The sequence below is a fragment of the Hemibagrus wyckioides genome, linkage group LG15 (assembly GCF_019097595.1).
Source record: "Hemibagrus wyckioides isolate EC202008001 linkage group LG15, SWU_Hwy_1.0, whole genome shotgun sequence".
NCBI classification, from domain to species: Eukaryota; Metazoa; Chordata; class Actinopteri; order Siluriformes; family Bagridae; genus Hemibagrus; species Hemibagrus wyckioides.
Genome location: NC_080724.1, coordinates 2,651,986 through 2,672,857, shown reverse-complemented (window position 1 = coordinate 2,672,857; position 20,872 = coordinate 2,651,986). Strand labels below are relative to the sequence as shown.

At 38.6% G+C, this 20,872-nt stretch overlaps 1 protein-coding gene across 1 annotated transcript; it reads right to left on the bottom strand.

The window, feature by feature from the left end:
• Nucleotides 1–389: 389 nt before the first annotated feature.
• On the bottom strand, nucleotides 390–18,794 carry LOC131365536 (sodium-dependent lysophosphatidylcholine symporter 1). Its single transcript, XM_058409143.1, has 14 exons — nucleotides 18,388–18,794; nucleotides 17,877–17,996; nucleotides 12,789–12,913; nucleotides 11,931–12,063; nucleotides 11,347–11,425; nucleotides 10,340–10,527; nucleotides 7,468–7,558; nucleotides 7,198–7,319; nucleotides 6,718–6,801; nucleotides 3,487–3,570; nucleotides 3,166–3,278; nucleotides 2,743–2,886; nucleotides 1,884–2,060; nucleotides 390–1,591 (listed from the first exon to the last, which is right to left on the bottom strand). The coding sequence occupies exons 1-14, from the start codon at nucleotides 18,454–18,456 to the stop codon at nucleotides 1,561–1,563; spliced, it is 1,560 nt and encodes a 519-aa protein (XP_058265126.1). The 5' UTR covers nucleotides 18,457–18,794; the 3' UTR covers nucleotides 390–1,560.
• Between the last annotated feature and the right edge of the window lie 2,078 nt (nucleotides 18,795–20,872).

Sequence of the window (20,872 nt, the reverse complement as noted above, 5' to 3'; positions counted from 1 at the left end):
CACGGGGAGAACATGCAAACTCCACACAGAAAGGCCCCTGCCTGTTCGAACCCGGGATTCGAACCCAGGACTTTCTTGCTGTGAGGTAACAGTGCTAACCACTAAGCCTTTGAAAATTAAAGTCCTGCATCTGCTGCTTCTACGATTGCATTACACTTGAATGATTGAATGAATTGACCGGAATGCAAATAAGCTTCAGGAAAAAAAAAATACATATGCAACAAAGTGCTGAATTTTTGAGGGAAGATTATGACCTGGCTTTTTTTTTTTTTACACTATTTACACACTAGAATGGACCAGAACCTGGACCAGGATTGAAATAAAACCTGTGCAGCTTTGTGATAAGTATGAAAACATTTATTTTTTGAGCACATAATATAATATTCACTCTGTTATAATATTCATACAGCACTATAAGACATTTCAAGGTAGTTAAACTTAGAAACAAAAGTTCACCTTCCAGTTCAAAGAAAAAAGTTTAAAGTTAACAAAATTTAATGGGGCTTAATCTTTTTATAACAGTATAATGGTACATATAGACTATAAGCAATATAGAGTATTATTACCAACACATCTCTCTAATGAAATAGTGTACTTGACAATCTATGTGAGTGATTTCCACAGGTAGGTCACAGCACATTTACTGTATATCTTGTATAGTCTATTACCAAAAATATCTGATTATCAGTTCAGAATCCATAAATTATAAGCATACAATCCTTTATTACAAGAGTCTCTATTTCTGTCAGTCACTCACTTACAGTCACCAACAAACAACTCTTAAAAATCTGCATAGAGTGATGCCAGTATAGACCAGTCAAGTATGTTTAATTAAGATTACATTCAATTTTACCAAAACATAGCTGGCATAAATCTGTCTTAAAGACAGGGTTATACTGGATAATATACACTATATTGCCAAAAGTTTTGGGACGTCTGTCTTTACATGCACATGAATGTAATATGGAGCTGTCCCGCACTTTGCAGCTGTAACAGCTTCAACTCTGTTTATGGGAATTTTTGACCATTTCTCTAGAAGCACGGCCATTTGTGAGGTCAGGCACTGATGTTGGACAAGAAGGCCTGGCTCGCAGTCTTCGCTCTATTTCAACCCAAAGGTGTTCTATGGGGTTGAGGTCAGGACTCAAGTTCCTGTGCAGGACAGTCAAGTTCCTCCACACCAAACTCACTCATCCATGTCTTTATGGACCTTGCTTTGGTCACTGGTGTGCAGTCATGTTGGAACAGGAAGGGGTCATCCCCAAACTCTTCCCAAAAAGAGCATGAAATTATCCAAAATGTCTTGGTATGAAGCTGAAGCATTAAGAGTTCCTTCCACTGGAACTAAGGGGCCGAGTCCAACCCCTGAAAAACAACACCTGAATTTGATGATTTGGAGGGGTGTCCCAAAACTTTTGGCAATATAGTGTACCTTGAAAACACTTGAAGTTCACTTTAGAAAAAGCTATACAGATCCTGCATAGATAACTGTTGCAAGAGCTACTGAGAAAATAAAAATATTCCAGAGACCAAAAAGTGACTTGAGATCCAGCATGATGTTCAAAGAACACTCTCCTCTCTAGTCTCTGCTCTGTAGAAGAGAAGTAGAGATAACAGTCACATAATGAATGATGAATCTAGTTTAAACTCTTTCTGTGTTTTTAGTCTCAGAAGATTCTATAAGTTATGTAGTGATATGTAAAGTACAGAGTTTCTGTATTGGAACTGATACTGGTCAATGTGAAATGCAATATGTGATTTTTCAAACATTTGTGTCTGATAAAGCTATCAGAACCAATTAATATCTATATATTTATGAACCACCAAACAACCCTCCCCCACCAACACCACCACCCCCACCACCACTCTATGGGCACACTTACACTGCTTTCTGCAGTTTGACCTGGGTCTCCCAGCGTCGCTGTTCATTTATGGGGTAAAGGCAGAAGAACAGCATGCCTATCAGCAGCAGACAGATGGGCACCGGGGCAAACAGGACCTGCAATGTGGTGATCACTCTGGAGTCATGCCTACAAGCGCCAGGCTTGTACCCTGCAAAGCTGAGGAGGTGATTTGTAGGTAAAGTATTTCATTTGCTCTAAAGCAGTGAACACACAGAGATCTACCATCTTCCAGCTAAATCTATAATGCCTTATCAAGCAAAACAATGGCCTTATTGGTTAGATTTGGTGTAGCAGAGCTAGGATAGTAGCTATCTAGGACAAGGGCACAAGTGGTATAATAAAAATCTAAAACTGCCAGACTTTAAAGTTGTTGGACAGTTACAGACATGCACTATATTGCCAAAAGTTTTGGGACGACTGCCTTTACATGCACATGAATGTAATATGAGTTGTCCTGCCCTTTGCAGCTATAACAGCTTCAACAGTTTTTAACAGTGAGTTCCTTTCACTGGAACTAAGGGGCCGAGCCTCAACCCCTGAAAAACAACACCTGAGTTCCATGACCTGGAAGGGTGTCCCAAAACTTTTGGCAATATAGTCTAAGACTAATCAATTAATATTACCATACTGGCTGTTAAACTTCTAATTTTGAGGTGTAACCAGATATTAAAATGATTTCATTTTACTTGTGGTTTAGCTGCATGCAAAACATAAATATATTTTATAAGTTCAGTAAAGCATGTAATTTTCAGAACTATACACAAATGCTATATAGTTGTTACAAGCTTCTGTCCGAAATACCAGGGCATAGTAAATGTATTTATAAATAAATCCTTACTGTAGTGCAAGTGTAGAAACACCATGTGACACTCCTCCACCAAACTTGTTAAAAAATACATAGCAAGAGTAAAACATGGGCTCCAGATCGCTGCATGACGGGTTCTTCACCTTAAAGTCATCCACCACATCCGGCAGCATTGACCTGCAAACAGACAAGACAAGCAATGTAATGGGAGACAACAAGTTTCTTTATAATTACTAGGTAATACATTAAGCGGAAAAATTTGCATGGACTGGCAATTGCTAGGCATCAAACCTCTTAACAGGAATACTATGATATTTACAATAATCTCATTTATTTCACACTTTTGTCTTTCATCTGGCTAATCAGTTTTTTTTTTTTTTTTCAATTTGTTTTTGATTATTGGACCCTCTCCTAGAAGAAGATAAAAGGATGATACCCAACTTGAAGTGAACGTACCAGGGCAGTAAATAGAGGGACGCTAGACTGGCACCAGCCAAAATGCTCACCATGGCAAACATGAGAAAAGTACCCTTCACGCAGGCTATGATAATGAGAGCAGGAATGTAAGTCTGCGCAGACATAAGAGAATATAGATTATATTCATAATACACTATACATATAATACAATGTGTGTTTGGTATAATTAAAGTGTTTAGAACTTATGGCCAACCATATGTTTTATCTCATTAATGAGATCAATTTGAACTAAACTCATGCACTGTGTTCATCTTGTTAATGTACACTTGGGGAAAAAATTAGGAGACAAGAAAATCTTACTGTTAGCCCAATGAAGATAGTGGTCTTCTTGCCCAGTCTGACCAGTAACATCTGCCAAAATGGAACAGACAAAGTGGCTGCCACCTGCACACAAAATGAGTTAATATTAATTCATACTTTATATACAATAGTCATACTGTTCTACAACTAATCTATATTCATATATATATATATATATATATATATATATATATACTTAAGGGGCAAAAATTACCAAAATCATTACCTCCATTTTTACCTAAGGGAAGCTACAGTGTATCAGTAACAAGAGATAAATTAATCTTATACACCATATTGCCAAAAGTTTTGGGACACCCTTCCAGGTGTTGTTTATCAGGGGTTGAGCTCGACCCCTTAGTTCTTAATGCTTCAGCTTCATACCAAGACATTTTGGACAATTTCATGCTCTTTGTGGGAACAGTTTGGGGATGACCCCTTCATGTTCCAACATGACTGCACACCAGTGCACAAAGCAAGGTCCATAAAGACATGGATGAGTGAGTTTGGTGTGGAGGAACTTGACTGGCCTGCACAGAGTCCTGACCTCAACCCCATAGAACACCTTAGAGATGAATTAGAGCGGAGACTGTGAGCCAGGCCAAAACTGGGACGTCTGCCTTTACATGCACGTGAATGTAATATGGAGTTGTCCCGCCCTTTTCAGCTATAACAGCTTCAACTCTTCTGGGAAGGCTTTCCACAAGGTTTAGAAGTGTGTTTATGGGAATTTTTGATCATTCCTCTAGAAGCACATATATGAGGTCAGGCACTGATGTTGGATGAGAAAACCTGGCTCACAGTCTCCGCTCTAATTCCCCTGAAAAACAACTCCAGAATTCAATGATCTGGAGGGGTGTCCCAAAACATTTGGCAATACTATATATTTCTATGAGTAAATAATGAGGATTTTGCTATGCAAACTGGTGTAATAGATTCTATGGTTATTTCATAGGCTTAGACCTTTATTACCTCAATAACACAGACCTAACTATAACACACACCCTGTAAAATGCTCGGGCTCAAGTACTAAATGTGTAGACAAAGACAGAAGAAGGTGGTCATGCAGGCTTGTTATTTCTGAAAATTAATGACATTGAGTAGGGCCATATCAAGCTCAATGTGAAAGAAAAAGTAATGGTTTCCCATTGCATAGTAGTGCTTTCCTTAAATAGGACATAGGACTCATCTGATTAGACCTACTATGTTCCTACACTCATGTTGGAACTCCAACCAACCACACCGGATATTGGACATTACAGGACTGTGGCACACAATAAACACACAATGTACATCTGCACGTTTGCACATTTCAAGACTGTGCACAAATACAACACATAACATACATGTTGCACAGTCTGCTCCCGTTACATACAGAGGTCTTTGCACATCTGCACTTTAAAGCTGGACAATATCACTGCTCTCATCACCTCATTCCACTTCATGACCACCCAGTACTGCTGCTGTCTGCATCTTGGTCACTATTGCACACTACACACTTCACTCTATATAATTTTTGCAATAATTTTGTACTGCTGCTGTCTGCACCTTGGACACTATTGCACTACACTCTATTCACTTTACACTTTATATAACTATATATAAATTTATAAGGTTACATAACTTTGCATCACAGCTGTTGTATTTTATACTTCCTGTATGTACACTTTACACAGCTGTTGTATTTTACACTTCCTGTATGTACACTTTACACAGCTGTTGTATTTTACACTTCCTGTATGTACATTTTACACTTTTACACATATACATATTCTTATTTTATATACTATACATACCCTACTTTATTTATATTTATTATATTTTATTGTTTGTTATTCTATTATATTTTTTGCTACTGTGAACTTGTTTTTATATTTTTATATTTCATATTTTAGTATACTTTGTATTTCGTATTTTTGTATTTTATTTTTATATTTTTTATCTTGTCTTTGTTCTGTCCTTATCCCTTTTCCTTTTCCTAGGGTCATAACAGTGGTGTAAGCATTTCACTGCATATCACACTGTGTACCATTATGTATGTGAATAATACAATTTGAATTTGAATTTAATTAATACATGAACAATGCGGGATAAACACTATTTCCTGCCTTTTTTTAAAAAAAAATGAGCTGATCAAAAACAATGTGAGACATGTGAGTCAATCATCTATGACACTCATGCATTAGACAGTATTATTTCAGCCCTGTTGTTATACATAATTATGATCATACAAATAGACACGACCTATTTGTTGTTCAGTCAATCTTCAATCATTGGTCCCGAATGGTATACAAACAAAAGGATAAACCACCTTGAAGATCAGTGAGCTGTCTATGGGAGAAACAAAAGCCATTTTGTTTCAGAAACGAGAGGAAAGCAGCCATTGCCAAAGCATTGGGCATAGCCATTAAAGCCTTTAGTAATGCCCTGAAAGAAACCACCGGTGTACTAAAAATCAGATATCAAACAGGTTGGCCATATAAAACAGCAGTTGACGACAAACAACCTCCAGAGGGCAGAAATCTAGAAGCCATATCACAAAATGCAGACAACACATCAGCAGTAAAAATCATCCAAAATTTATACTCATCAACCAAAATATAAAAGCTCATCAGTCAAGCATGGATTAGGGAGTGTCAAGTTTACAGAAGTCTGCCAATTTACAGAGAAATACATCCAGTCAAATTGGGATGAACATTCATCATGCAGCAAGACAATGACCCAAACCACACTGTCGACATGACAAACAAGTTTGAGCAGCATTTCACCTCCTGAACAGGAGACTAAAGGCGAATAAAGAAAGCTGCAGTATGAGCCAGGAAAGAAAAATACAACAGTGTGATAACGTCACTGGGTCAGCAGCTTGATGCAGTTATTGGAAGACAGGGATATTTTACCAAACATTAAGTGAAATTTACTTTAATTTACTTTAAGACTATGTGCCACGCTTTAGCTCATCAAAAAATTGCATGGTCTGGCACCAAGGTGCCATGTTCCAAGCTGGTTATCGTATCTATTTGTTAATATCAGGAAGTATCTTTTAATAAGAAACTCGCTTGTCTTCAGTGTTTAGCAAAAACAAAAGCGGTTCCGATATTTTCAGAGGGGACTCAACCAGATGAGCAATTTCTTTTAATGTTCATCCAATGGTCAGCTTTATCTTTGACTCTGATGCTTTGTCCATGGTACAGGGAAATGTAAACTGATGTATAAGTATACAGTGATAACACTTACCAGTAATATGAGCACAAGGTGCTGGAAGTGAGCCCCCATTCCTGCTGCATGTGTACAGAAGAGTGCTAGGTTTCCCTGGGCCATCTAAAGAAAGGAAGGAAGTAAAGGAGGGAAGGAAGGAAGGAAGGAAGGAAGGAAGGAAGGAAGGAAGGATAGGAAGGGGAGGAAGGAAGGAAGGAAGGAAGGAAGGAAGGAAGGAGGGATGGATGGATGGATGGATGGATGAAAAGAAGAAAGAAAGGAAGGAAGTAAAGGAAGGTAGGAAGGGGAAGAAGGGGAGGAAGGAAGGAAGGAGGGATGGATGGATATATGAATGGATGGATGGAAAGAAGAAAGTAACAATATTTGTTATATCCTTTTATAAACCTTTTAAATATATAACAATATTTGTAAACATTCATGTGATAGTTTGTTAACTTTGCAGACTCTGGCTTGTGAGTGTCATGTATCGTAATGCTATATTCAAAAACAGGTTCGGACCTGAAAAGCAACCGAAGAAAAGAGAAATCCCAACACGAGTCGAACATATGGACTATGTCTCACAACCATTTTCATACCGGTCAAGTATGACACTTGTATTCGATCCAGCTTACTCAGTGGAGCTGATGAAGAAACACACAAGAAGATTCAAGATTATATTGAAAGATTCCCATGAATACCAACTACAGGAGATGGCATGATGCTGCTACAGATATTTAACAAAATTGGTTATTTTTAATGAAAAAGTTTTTTCATTATTGTTTCACTTACCCAGTTGCTCCTTCACTCCAAGGAACAGCACAAGGCAGCACAGGAAGTATAAACCTCCTAACACCAATGCAGCAATCAAATAAGCTCTTCTCTGTGGAATTACAACACACACTGACACTACTCTTTCAAATCATAGGTATAAATCATTGCTAATCAATGACTGATAGCATTACTATAAATGATGTAAATGTGAATGTAAGTTGTGTAAAGGTGTAACCAATGTCCTTTAACACCTGAAAGAAGCTAGTCTATGTTGTACCACTAGGCGTCAAATAGAGCAACAAACATGAGTGGATGTTCTGACTGTTCAGACTGTGTTGGTTTCTGCTTAACCAGCAATTACGTCTGGTTTAATGTATTGAAACTAATCTCACTTCTACTAAAACATCTCTGTGCGCAGACTGCATTTTGTCTCACTCATTCATGTGGCAGATACAAGCATCGGCCACGTAAAGACGTGAAGGAATGTAAATTTTATGGAAATGTGGTGCAAATGCAAATGGACCTGTTACAGTACTGTTTAAGTGGATGCGGGTGAGAGGATGCGAAACCTGTTAGAGGATGCACAAGTGGTGTCAGTTATTATGGTAAATGACAGGTATACCTCAATATCTTTATTGCGGAAGCGCTTACACAACCTGTTCTCTATCTTCCCCACTCATTGCTACCTGTATATAGCCTCACACACTTCCACACTCTTTGCTGGATTGTTGTGTTGCCCCTCTGCCTGACTTTCAAGCTTCGTTAAACCCTCATCTGCTTCCCCGCTCTGCATTTGGGTCCGTACGGCCACATGACAAATAGTTATTTTGGATGGAAAACAGTACAGACATATGGCACATACATGTCAGACATCATTGTTTGCACAATAATTGCACTGGAATGATGTTCATAAATGGTTAATATCAAACAAAACCCTCTGGCATTCCACCAAGCATGCTGCACTGTATACTTGTATAGATCATATAAAATGAAATGAATTCCTGGCTGTTTACAGTGCAGAGAATGAAACTTTAGCAATGTTTGCCAATTTCAGGGTGTGCCACTAAATGACAAGCAAAGACAAGTATTCTCCAGGGTGTGCAAGGAGTTGTATACAAAACATACTGACAATCCTTAAGCTTTAGATATCTTTGTGTTTACTTGATCTTAATCCTGGCTCTGCAGGGGGTGGCTGAGGTGGGCTGGGCCCATCCTGTCACTTGGCTGCCATACCTATCTTAGAGGGAAAGTGAGATGCGTTCTTATAGTATATATATATATATATATATATATATATATATATATATATATATATATATATATATATATATATATACATAAATATATATATATATATATATATATGTGTGTGTGTGTGTGTGTGTGTGTGTATCGGTCATTCGTTTTCGTTGTAAGTGTATGACGTTTACCATCTGAACATATAAATTAAACATAAATGTAACATCCAAAATCATATGTTGATCCCGGTACACATACTTTGTTGCACTTTGTTGTACATTGTTTGTACATATAGGCTTCACAGCCTTCTGTTTGATCAGTTTCAATACCAGTGATAATGTTTGTGCGTTGTTAGGGATTTATTTATTCACTGGTATTCAGTTGTTACTGTACCAGTTATCTTATAGGGTTAGGGTTTCAACACATTTTTGTCATTATCCCCTTGCAGTGGTTTGTAAACATGATAAAGAGATTGCATGGAAAGTAAACTAGACCTACACACACACACACTTGCCATCTCTCCAAACACACAACACTGCTCTTGCCCCCTCTGACATTTACCACCACCCCCCTTCCCCGTTACCAGGAACTGGAACCAGGCCTAGCATCGATGTTTGTATACATGTTTTTTATTTTTAAACCAGTGTATTTATCTCCCCCTTGCTGCATCTCTTCTTTGTAATCTGTTTTCTACAAAATCCATTTCAATTCTCATGTGAATGAATTGAATTGTCTGTCCAATTCATGACATTTGTCATCAGGAAACCCAAACATGTGTTCATTTCATTCTATTCTTTATATATTGCACTTTTAATAATGGATGGATTAATAATGGATGTTGTCACAGGCCGGCTGTGACAACAGTAAAGAAAAACTCCCTGAGACGGCATAAGGAAAAAAACCTGAAACCCAAACAGATCATTGTGAGAGACTGGAAGTCTCATGGAAAGCCATCAATTTATGGGTAACACTAAGATCTATGACCAAATATGACCAATATTGTGTTGGTCCCCCTTTCGCTGTCAAAACAGCCCTGACTCGTCGAGGCATGGACTCCACTAGATCCCTGAAAATGTGCTGTGGTATTTGGCACCAAGATGTTAGCAGCAGATCCTTTAAGTCCTGTAACTTTCAGGACTTAAAGGACACTTTTAATAGATACTGACCACTGCAGATCAGGAACATCCCACAAGAGCTGCAGTTTTGGAGATGCTCTGATCCAGTGGTCTGGCCATCACAATTTGGTCAAACTCAAAGCTCAAATCCTTACGCTTGTCCATTTTTCCTGCTTCTAACACATCAACTTTGAGAACAAAATGTTCACTTGCTGCCTAATATATCCCACCCACTAACAGGTGCCATGATGAGGAGATCATTGTGCTATTCACTTCACCGGTCACTGTTCAGAATGTTATGCCTGATCGGTGAATATATATATAAAAACACTTTGTGCTAAGGGAATGTAAATATGTAAATGTAAATGGCATGTACCATTAGGGTATACTTGAATGGGACAAGAGCATAATAGAATTTCAAAGAACTTCTGGATAAGGATGTCTGTCAAATGGCGTAAATGTAAATGTGCATGTAAATGTAAATGTAAATGCCAGAACAGTACACCATGTGATGAGTTACTGTTTGCCTGTCTCACCGTATCCTGCAGTGTGGCAGTGAAAGAAGCTGTAGAGTTGTTGTACAGCACAGATGAGTAGTTTCCAGTGAGTGCAATGCTCTCGTTGAGCTTGCTACAGGCTTGCACTTTTTTAGCATGATACACCCCCACAATCTGTCCCTGAATGGTGGCTCCTGCCAATGTTGCAAACATCTCCATTCCCATTCCTGCAGGATGAAAAGAGGTAAACCAACAAAACACACGTTACAAATACTGCCAGTGTAAGCACATTTTTTACTGTACAAATAGCTAATCTACAGATACGTATGAGTGACCATACATCTTGAATATATATAGACATGTATATAAATAGATATAGTTTCTGTGGAATAGAACATCAGCTGAATCAAGTAAATCAGCAGAGCAGGACATTTCTCCCTTAGTACAGGAAACAGGAAATGCACATAAACTCGGGTTTCATAGAATATATTCTATATAATATATTTATCCACTTCTATTTTTATAGATATTGCTTCAACTGCTAGCACTATAGCATGACATACTCGCTCCCTCCCAGTCAGAGAGAATTTTACTCCCTAGATGCATGACCAGTGATGGCTGTGACATCATTAGGATTCACTCTAATCATTAGAATTCAGCTCACTGACCATTAAGTGAATGCATTTCTCTCGCACTACTCCGGAGCTGCCAAGCATTGAGTGTGTGTATGGTGCCCCATGATGCTCTAGTCTCACCATTCAGGGTGCCTCTTACCCTCTACAAGGTTCTACACCTATTATGATTGATTAGGATGAATGAATTATTAAAAGAACCCAGAGGACCGCCATAATTTACATCCTCTCTGTCGGCCAGGATTAGAGGTTGAGGAGCGGGTTCAAGGATTTAACAAATCATTAAAAGTTTTAAAGCACACTGATTTTAATCATTGTACATGCGACTACTTTATGTTCCACAATTAAATAATAGTCCATACTTTTGCTATGAGACCAGGGGAGTGAAAAATGATTGTGGATGTTGTATCTTACTGTAGCCAGTGGCTGAGTCCCGGTCTTTTTGATCACCACCCAAAAACATGTTTAGGGAAGTGTAGGGCACATGGTAGCACTGAGAGAGGAAAGACAAAACAGTTTAAATGGATCATGGAAGTACAGTAATGTGTCCAGCTTTTCTTGCTGTTCTTGCAGATCTTATACAATAAATAGGTTGACAAATTGTCTTCAGAAATAAACAGCAGAACATTTACAGTGTTCTATGAGATCATTACTATTCGTAGCATTGGATATGTGGAAGCACAAAGGAGCGTCACCTAGAATGTTAGTTTTCCAGATTTAAATGAAATTTTTTAAATGATATCACATCATTTTACACTAATATACAGTAAGTTATATAAAGGGTACCCAATTGACCTTATTGTCAAACACCTTAAGTTACCATTAGTGGCCATTAGCTTATTATTAGATACGATAATCAGGTGATACAAACACGCTATCTTTTATTCAACTGTACACAACTACAACCTAACCAAGCCCAGTAGAATGGGCACAGGAACGTAATACGTGTAATACGTGTAATACAGTAATACGTGTCATGATTATAGTGATGGTCTTACACTCATTAAGGTGTCAAAGAGACAGCACCAGCCAAAATACCAGCAAAAGCTGAAGATAGGAGACATGTTGTTCTGGGGGGTGTACCACTGCATGATGTAGGCAATCACTCCCATAGGCATGGAGTACACAATCCTGGTAGAGAAGAAGAAAATGAACAGAACAACAATCCATGCAAGGAAGTCTACAGGAGATAACAGTAAACACATTTACTGCTACATGCACCAAACTTGGTCTGCTTCAAGTTGCTCTTACTTTTCCAAAGTGGCCCATAGAATTCCATTAAAAAAAAAAAATTCGTCAATTTTTCAAGCTACTTCCACCAAACTCTGCAGGCTCCTTCAGACTATGGGGACTATATACCACAGCATACACATGACGTATCAAAATGTACAGCACAATGAGGAGTTCTTCCGTAACTTCCTTACGAGCGTTCTGGTGACGTCACGTGCAAGTCAACTCCGGAAATACGTGGAATTGCAAAATTACCTCAACGTACGCACGTGACGTATCAAAATGCTCGTCACAATGAGGAGAACTGGGTCATGTGTATTCAGGTGATGTCACACACACACCTACCCACTCGGCTCCGAAAGAACTGGAACTCTATCTGCCCACTTGCCTCCAAAAAGCATTGGACGTTACAACTGCTTGCTTCATCAAGCCAGATGAAAGTTTGTTGCGACGAACTATAAAAATCTAGTTTAAATTAAATTTAAGTTGCATAATAAAGGTTCTATCCTTAAAAGTTCTATGTAAAACCATATAAAAGAGAATTTCCGTTTCACAAAAGGTTCCAAATAGAACATGTACAACATCTCAAGTCCTTCTAATGTTTTGCATGCTGCCCTCTTCCTTACCAGGGAATAAGCTTGCCTATGCGAGTGCGTCCACTCTTGCTGACCGTGTAGCCCACTAAAGGGTCCGTGATCGCATCCCAGGCTCGGCCAAGGAAAAGATTTACAGACACGTAGAAAGGGGTCATCTGAAAAATAGAAATGTATCCTGAGATTAAGAACAATCTCAATGAAGTACTTAATATTCAGAGGTGTTTACCTTAAATGTGTACTTTATGTATATCTTAGGTATGTAGGTATAAAGTATTTATAGCTAAGTCAGTCATGCTTAGTCATTTCTGCTTATGGACATACCCTTAGATATCTTACTGTGTTTTTACGAAAATAAAAAGTTAAGGTATACTGTAAACTGTTTACAGCCAGTCTGAATTGAATTCATGAGCAGACTAAATACATATACTGTATAATGTCCAAATCCCAGACCTTTTAAAATCTTTTTTTTTTAAATATTGATGAGCAATATATGTTTACCACAAACAAAAACTTTATTAATGAAATTTCCCACAGGGTTACAAAGGAAGATAACATGATAAGTACCAAAGACAAAGCTGAAACGCTTTAATGTTAACATGTTAGGACTAATGAAGCTTCAAAGTTGGTCTGCTTTGTTGCTTATTGCACCATGTATAAAGTGACCACAGTGGCAGGGCGTGTGTTTACATCAGCATGACTACTATGATATACTTTATGTGATAAAGATAACTGAATGCCTACTCACACACATGTTAACGAATAGATTTTCCTAATGCATTTTGAGAAATAGGTTAAATTGTTTAGTCCTAAATTTTAACACATTATTTTGTCCTGCCCATACAAGTAATAGTGTTTAACATATTAAACGGGTTTGAAGCGCTTACCGCGAGTTTCTTGCCTGTTTCGGCGTTTTTTATTCGTTTTATATTAGTTTATATAGTCTAATTTTTTCTCTTTTTGCCTGAATATTTTACGCTGTCAGGTTTCGTTTTCTAAATCTTTACTTGCATATTACAGTAAATTGTTCAGTAAATTGCCGGATTAACATAAAACTAGATGATAGTGAATGCACAGCCAGCACCTTTGATCTGAAGCTAGGACTGTTAAATATAAGATCTCTGTCAACTAAAACACTTATTATTAATGAACTGATTACTGATCAGGAGTTCAGCGTTCTTTGTTTAACAGAAACATGGATTAAACAAAACGAGTATGTAGCATTAAATGAAGCTTGTCCGCCTGGTTATAGCTATATACATCAACCGCGTCTAACAGGCAGGGGAGGAGGTGTCGCAGTTATTCATAATAATAAGCTAGGCGCCACACAAAAACCCAGACATCAATTCAACACATTTAAAGTTCTTTATACTAACCTAACGTATGCAAGTACTAATAATAAGTTCACAGAGTCAATTCCACTAATTGTTATTTACAGACCCCCAGGGCCATACTCTGAATTCCTCAGTGAATTTGGAGACTTTACTTCAAACCTTGTTGTTTCTTTAGACAAAGCATTAATAGTAGGAGACTTCAACATTCATTTTGATAAGCCAGAAGACCCTCTGAGAACAGCAGTTGTGTCCATCTTAGATTCATTAGGTGTTAATCAAAATGTAATTACCAATAGCCTCCCAGAATTATCTCGCATGATTTGTTTGCCATCTGACACCACAGAACTTGATCAGGCGACCGATTACCTGGAGTCAATGTTTCGGAACACCCTAGACACTGTAGCTCCACTTAAATGGAAAATAATTAAAGAGAAGGAACTAGCACCCTGGTACAACGACCAAACACGAGCTTTAAAACAATCAGCTAGGAAACTAGACCGTAAATGGCGTCAAACTAAATTAGCAGTATTCCAGATTGCGTTCCTTTCTGCCCTAATCGAAAATAACAAAAACAATCCTAAATTTTTATTTAGCACTGTAGCAAAACTAACTAGGAGTAAAACCACTGTAGAAAAGCGCACACCATCTACATTTAGCAGCAATGACTTCATGAATTTCTTCAATGAAAAAACTGACAATATCAGGCAAAAAATTCAGTCTATTAATTTAAAACCAAATTATTTGTTAGATAATCCTTTAGATAATATAGCTATTTCTGATCAGAGCTTAGAATGCTTCACTCCACTTCAAGAGCCTGATCTAATTTCGCTAATTTCTTCTTCAGAACTCTCTACCTGCATACTAGATCCTTTACCCACGTCTTTCCTTAAACAGATATTACCAGTAGCTACTGAACCCCTTCTAAAAATCATTAGTTCTTCCCTAAGCACTGGCTATGTGCCTAAATCCTTTAAGCTAGCAGTTATCAAACCCTTGATTAAAAAACCGGACCTCGACCCCGGTCAGCTGTCTAACTATAGACCGATATCAAACCTGCCCTTTATCTCCAAGATCCTAGAAAAGGCTGTAGCAGTTATGTTCATACCTGCATAGAAATAACATTTATGAAATGTATCAGTCAGGATTTATGCCTCATCATAGCACAGAGACAGCACTGGTTAAAGTGGTCAATGACCTGTTACTGGCTTCTGATCAGGCTAGAACATGTTTTTGGTGTTAAAGGAACAGCCCTCTCCTGGCTCAGGTCTTATCTGACTGACCGATATCAGTTTGTAGATCTAGATGGTGACTTCTCTATGCATACCATGCTCTATGCATGTTCGGTGTTCCACAAGGTTCTGTTTTAGGCCCACTGCTTTTTTCCCCTATATATGCTACCCCTTGGTGCAATTATTCATAAACATGGTATTAGCTTCCACTGTTATGCAGATGACACACAGCTATATGTTTCAGCTAAATCAGATGAGAGACACCAGCTTATTAAGATAGAAGAATGTGTAAAGGACATTAGACATTTGATGGTCACTAACTTCCTCCTGCTTAATTCGGACAAGACAGAGGTGCTTGTACTAGGACCACAGGCAGTTAGAAGTGAGCTTTCTGATTACAGAGTAACGGTGGATGGTCTTTCGGTTTCATCTTGTCCAGCAGTAAAAGATCTTGGTGTGATTATTGACTCTGGTCTTTCGTTTGAAGCTCATGTAGATAATATCACTCGGGTAGCTTTCTTCCATCTCAAAAATATCGCTAAGATAAGAAATATGATGTGACTTCATGATGCAGAGAAACTAGTTCATGCTTTTGTTACCTCTAGGTTGGATTATTGTAATGCCTTACTGTCTGGATGTTCCAGTAGGAGCATAAACAAGCTCCAGTTAGTCCAGAATACAGCAGCTAGAGTCCTAACCAGAACCAGAAGATATGAACACATCACTCCTATTTTATCCACACTACATTGGCTCCCAGTCAAATTTCGCATTGATTATAAAATCCTGTTACTGACCTTTAAAGCACTAAATGGTCTCGCGCCGCAGTACCTGAGCGATCTTTTAATCTTTTATGATCCGCCACGCCTACTCCGATCAAAGGGTGCTGGTTACTTGGTAGTACCTCAAGTAGCAAAGGCTACAGCAGGGGGCAGAGCTTTCTCTTTCAAAGCCCCAAAGTTATGGAACAGCCTTCCAATTAGTGTTCGGGATTCAGACACAGTCTCAATGTTTAAGTCTAGGCTGAAGACACATTTGTTTAGTCAAGCTTTTAATGTATAGTTTTCTTAGGTAAAGGAGCAAATCTGGAAGGTTCATGGTCATAGAGTGTTTGGTGTACTGGGATGTTTGGATGCTGTCATCTTACCACCCTCACAAGTCGCTCAGGTTTGTTGACTGTGAAGTGGTTGGACGCTTTATGTCCCAGGAAGCCTTCATGTCTGTCACCTTCTGGCTCTCCCTTTTAGTTATGCTGTCATAGCTAGTCTTGCTGGAGTCCCTGCCCGCACTTTACACATAATCTACATTGACTTAAACATCACATGATCAGAATCATACTTAATATCTTTCTCTTTCTCTCTCTACCTTCTCTGTCGAGCTATACACCCCACTCCTGAGCTCCCAGTGTTTGCCAGTTTCCAGTGCGACCGCTGCCCTACCCCTGGTCGGAGTCTCGTCACTCGTTGGTGCCCACTGATGCTGTGGATGGATCTGTGTGGACCAGGAGACAGCCATGGACAGAGCCACTTGGGGACTTTCATACAGTCACAGATCTGCCATTTCATCTGTCAGCTTGTGACAGCAAAGAATTAGTGTCTATAATGACCTTAGAAACTACACTGACCTAATAGTTCCTCATGGGTCATTGATTGCTGTTGTAGAAAGGACATTAATCAGTTACAGTTACATTATTTACTGTTTAGTGTCACCCAAATGAGGATGGGTTCGCCACCGTTGCCACAGGCTTACTCATTAGGGATAAAATAGTTTAATTATTAAATTTAATGATTTACTCTTATTTCTAGTTATTTAGTTATTTTTACTTATTCATTTATTTTATTTTAATTTATTTTTTTCCCCTTGTAAGAAACTACAGACTGCCTCAACCCATATTCCACTCCACAGTACACATCTGAAAGAGCTCATTCCCAAAAAAGGCTTACATATCATATAGAAATTTCTTTAATTCAAACCAGTTTATCTATTTTGGTATTTTACACTGGCTTAAAGCAGCCTTACCAAACATTTAGAACACTTAATCCAATTAATTATTAGTCTGGGAGTGGCAGCAGGACATCAAGAACCGTCCCGGAACAAAGGGTATATGTGACCGTGATTAGCATTTAGTGGCGCCCGACCATTTGGGTGATAACACCTAGAACAATACCTAGGCAAGGTGTACATGGTGTATGTGAACGTGATTACCATTGAAAGACATCTGGCTAGATGACAGTATCATCCAGCCCTTTGAGAATACACAGTTCTTACACTAATTTACATTTAAAGTGTAACTCATTTAAATTACACACGCGAAACACCGTATAAAAGGTTTGAGCAGGATGTGTCCTGCGTTCTTTTTGACTCCGATGAACCCAAAGTACTTTATGCATTTTGTCACTGCGACTCTTTACACCAAAAACTAAATCTTCACCTGGAAAACAAAGAGAGAACAAAAAAAACAACTGATTTCACAAATGAGTGTTAAACTAGCAGATCTCTATCAGACAGGAAGTCTGCTGTGCTGCAATGTCTGCTCTAAAAGAAGAATATCAACATCTGACCTGCACAACATCCAGTAGGAAGATCTGCATGAAAAAGCCCTTGGCGTTACTTGTCATTTGATAGGGCATCCCTCCAATGGCATAGCACAGTTTCCTTGGAAGTGGAATGCCTGACCCTTTCTGCAAAAGAAAAACATCTGTGCAGTAAGCTACATCTGGATTCTTACAGACCAGACAAACAGTGAAGTATTGGAAGAATTCTATCTGCATATAGAAACTTATACTGAAAAGAATATCAGAAAGACCAAACGTTTAATATAATTAAAATGATTCCAGAAATGTCTGATATAAATCCTTGTCAAATTTATTTAATATACACACACACACACACACACACACACACACACATATATATATATATATATATATATATATATATATATATATATATATATATATATGGGGGTATAATGATCCTTTTTAGTCAAAGAGCAAAACAAATATTTACAAACATTTGATTTACTCAGGTTCTTTGTTACAGCTGGTCTGGGAGTGTGTATTAATAAATTACCTGTTGGTCATGGTTCGGCTCCTCGGAGCACGCGATCTCCACGCGCTGTGGGTGAGAATCCCGGCGCATCTTCACGCGCCTCGACAGCAGACGAAACACTTCTTGGATTGCAGAAGGGAAGGGATCGACGCCTTAAAAACACGTAATCCCGTGATTCGATCGTGAAACTACACAAAAAGAAAAAGATGTGCAAAAGTCGGCTCAAAGTTTGCTGACGATTCCGAAGCGATTTTTTCTTCTTGACTCTTTAAAGTGAAAGGGGGAAACACACACACACACACACACGGTCGTTTTTATTTACACACTAAACGTGCAGTCGCAAGCGGAAACCTCATGCAAAGTAGGTGGCTAAACTTTGAGAGCTGATTCCTCACGCACCCTGATGTGGTGCTCATATATGCCCTTCTCCATGGGTTTACGCCCACTTATTCCTTCCCTGCTATAGGAGTGACAGATATGCCCTGTTTTTTTTGTTTTTTTAAGATAAAGCCAGTCCTCTGTTGCGCAATTTCCCGTTAGAGTTCGTGAGGCATGATTCTAACTTACAGATGCAAAGTGCATCAATTGCTGTGTGCTATACTAAGAAGTTCAATAAACATCAGCCTTCTTGCTCAACATCTGTGCCAACATCCCAGTCCTTGTGGGCAAATCCCCACAGCCAGTTCACACTCAATGCAAATACAAGGCAATTTAAATTCCAACCTGCAGCTTGGTTTTATTTGCCCAGGGTGAACCTGGAAAAAAATATATTATTGGAACAGCCCATATTCAGCAATATTCTCAGATTCACAGCATACCTTCAGAGCTGCACACACGAGCTCACAATTAACTAAAACCAACAAGCCACCCCCTATCTGAATCATACACTATATTGCATCTTTGAATTCAGGTATTGTTTTTCTGGGGTTGGGCTCGTCCCCTTAGTGCCAGTGAAAGGAACTCTTAATGCTTCAGCTTCATACCAGGACATTTTGGACAATTTCATGCTCTTTGTGGGAACAGTTTGGGGATGACCCCTTCCTCCAACATGACTGCACACCAGTGCACAAAGAAAGCTCCATAAAGACATGGATGAGTGAGTTTGATGTGGAGGAACTTGACTGACCTGCACAGAGTCCTGACCTCAACCCCAAAGAACACCCTTGGGATGAATTAGAGCGGAGACTGCGAGCCAGACCTTCTCGTCATCACATCAGTGACTGACCTCACAAATGTGCTTCTAGAGGAATGGTCAAATATTCCCATAAACACACTCCTAAACAATGTGGAAAGCCTTCCCAGAAGAGTTGAAACTGTTATAGCTGCAAAGGGCGGGACAACTCCATATTACATTCATGTGTATGTAAAGGTAGATGTCCCAAAACTTTTGGAAATTTAGTGTACTTACCACATAGATATACAAACAAATAGACAGACAAACAGATAGATGCATATTCATGCTGTTATCTAATCATGTGCCAGCATAAATTCATGCAGGTAAAGGCCAGGTATCAAGGCCAGATGTTCTAGCTAAACTAGTTAAATTATTTGACTAAAATAGTCATAAAAAAAAAAAGTCATTCGTTCATAAAAAACCACAACACTACATTCCCTCCAAAATGGGAGCTAAGAAAGAGAAAGGTGAGGGAACTAAAATCACAATTATTCAGACAGCAGCCACTGAAGCATTGTTCCGAGTGACTGACGCCATCATTAAGCATGAGAAGTCCTTTTAAGATTATAAAACTAATGGTCCATGATTTGATACAGCAGCTTTGGAAGGACTTTGTGGACTTTCTCACTGCATTTAGATGAATCTACAAACATAAGTGATACAGCCTGGTTGTGCATTTTTGTTAACAATACTGCCCATGAAAGAACACATGCAGGGAGTAGACATTTTTCAGACATCTTTCAAAATCTTTATTGAGAAAACCCAGGTCCCAGTATGCAATCACCACGGACAGTGTGCCTGCAATGGTGGGCCGCTCTAATGGATTTATTGGCAAGTGCAGGGAGGATGATGCTTTCCCCAACTTCCTTAATTACCGCTGCATAATACATCGACTATCATTATCTGCAAAAATGCTAAATATGATAAATAAGAGATAATGGATGTGGCAAAGTTCTATGAGTTTTGACGAGAGATGGCTTAGTAGTAGGAAATTCCTACAGAGGTTTTGAGAGCTCTGTGTGCAGATAAAGGAGTTTCTCCTTGTCAGGAAACATGCAGAATGCAAGCAACAGAAAGAAGACTCCATATTTAAAAAAAAATAGATTTCAATTTTATTTAACAAAATGTTAAATTAAACTTAATTAAGAGCTTTAAGGAAAAGCAGAGAAAGATGGCACCGCAGATGGCAGCCACAGTGTTTCGGTGCGCTCTGATTCTGAAAAGACAAAACCGTGGACACAATGATCTGCTCAGTAAATGCTTTCAAAGAAAAACGCAACATGTGCTCAAAGCTGCATTAAGAAACTTTCAAAATGTTGCAGCAGAGCTGGA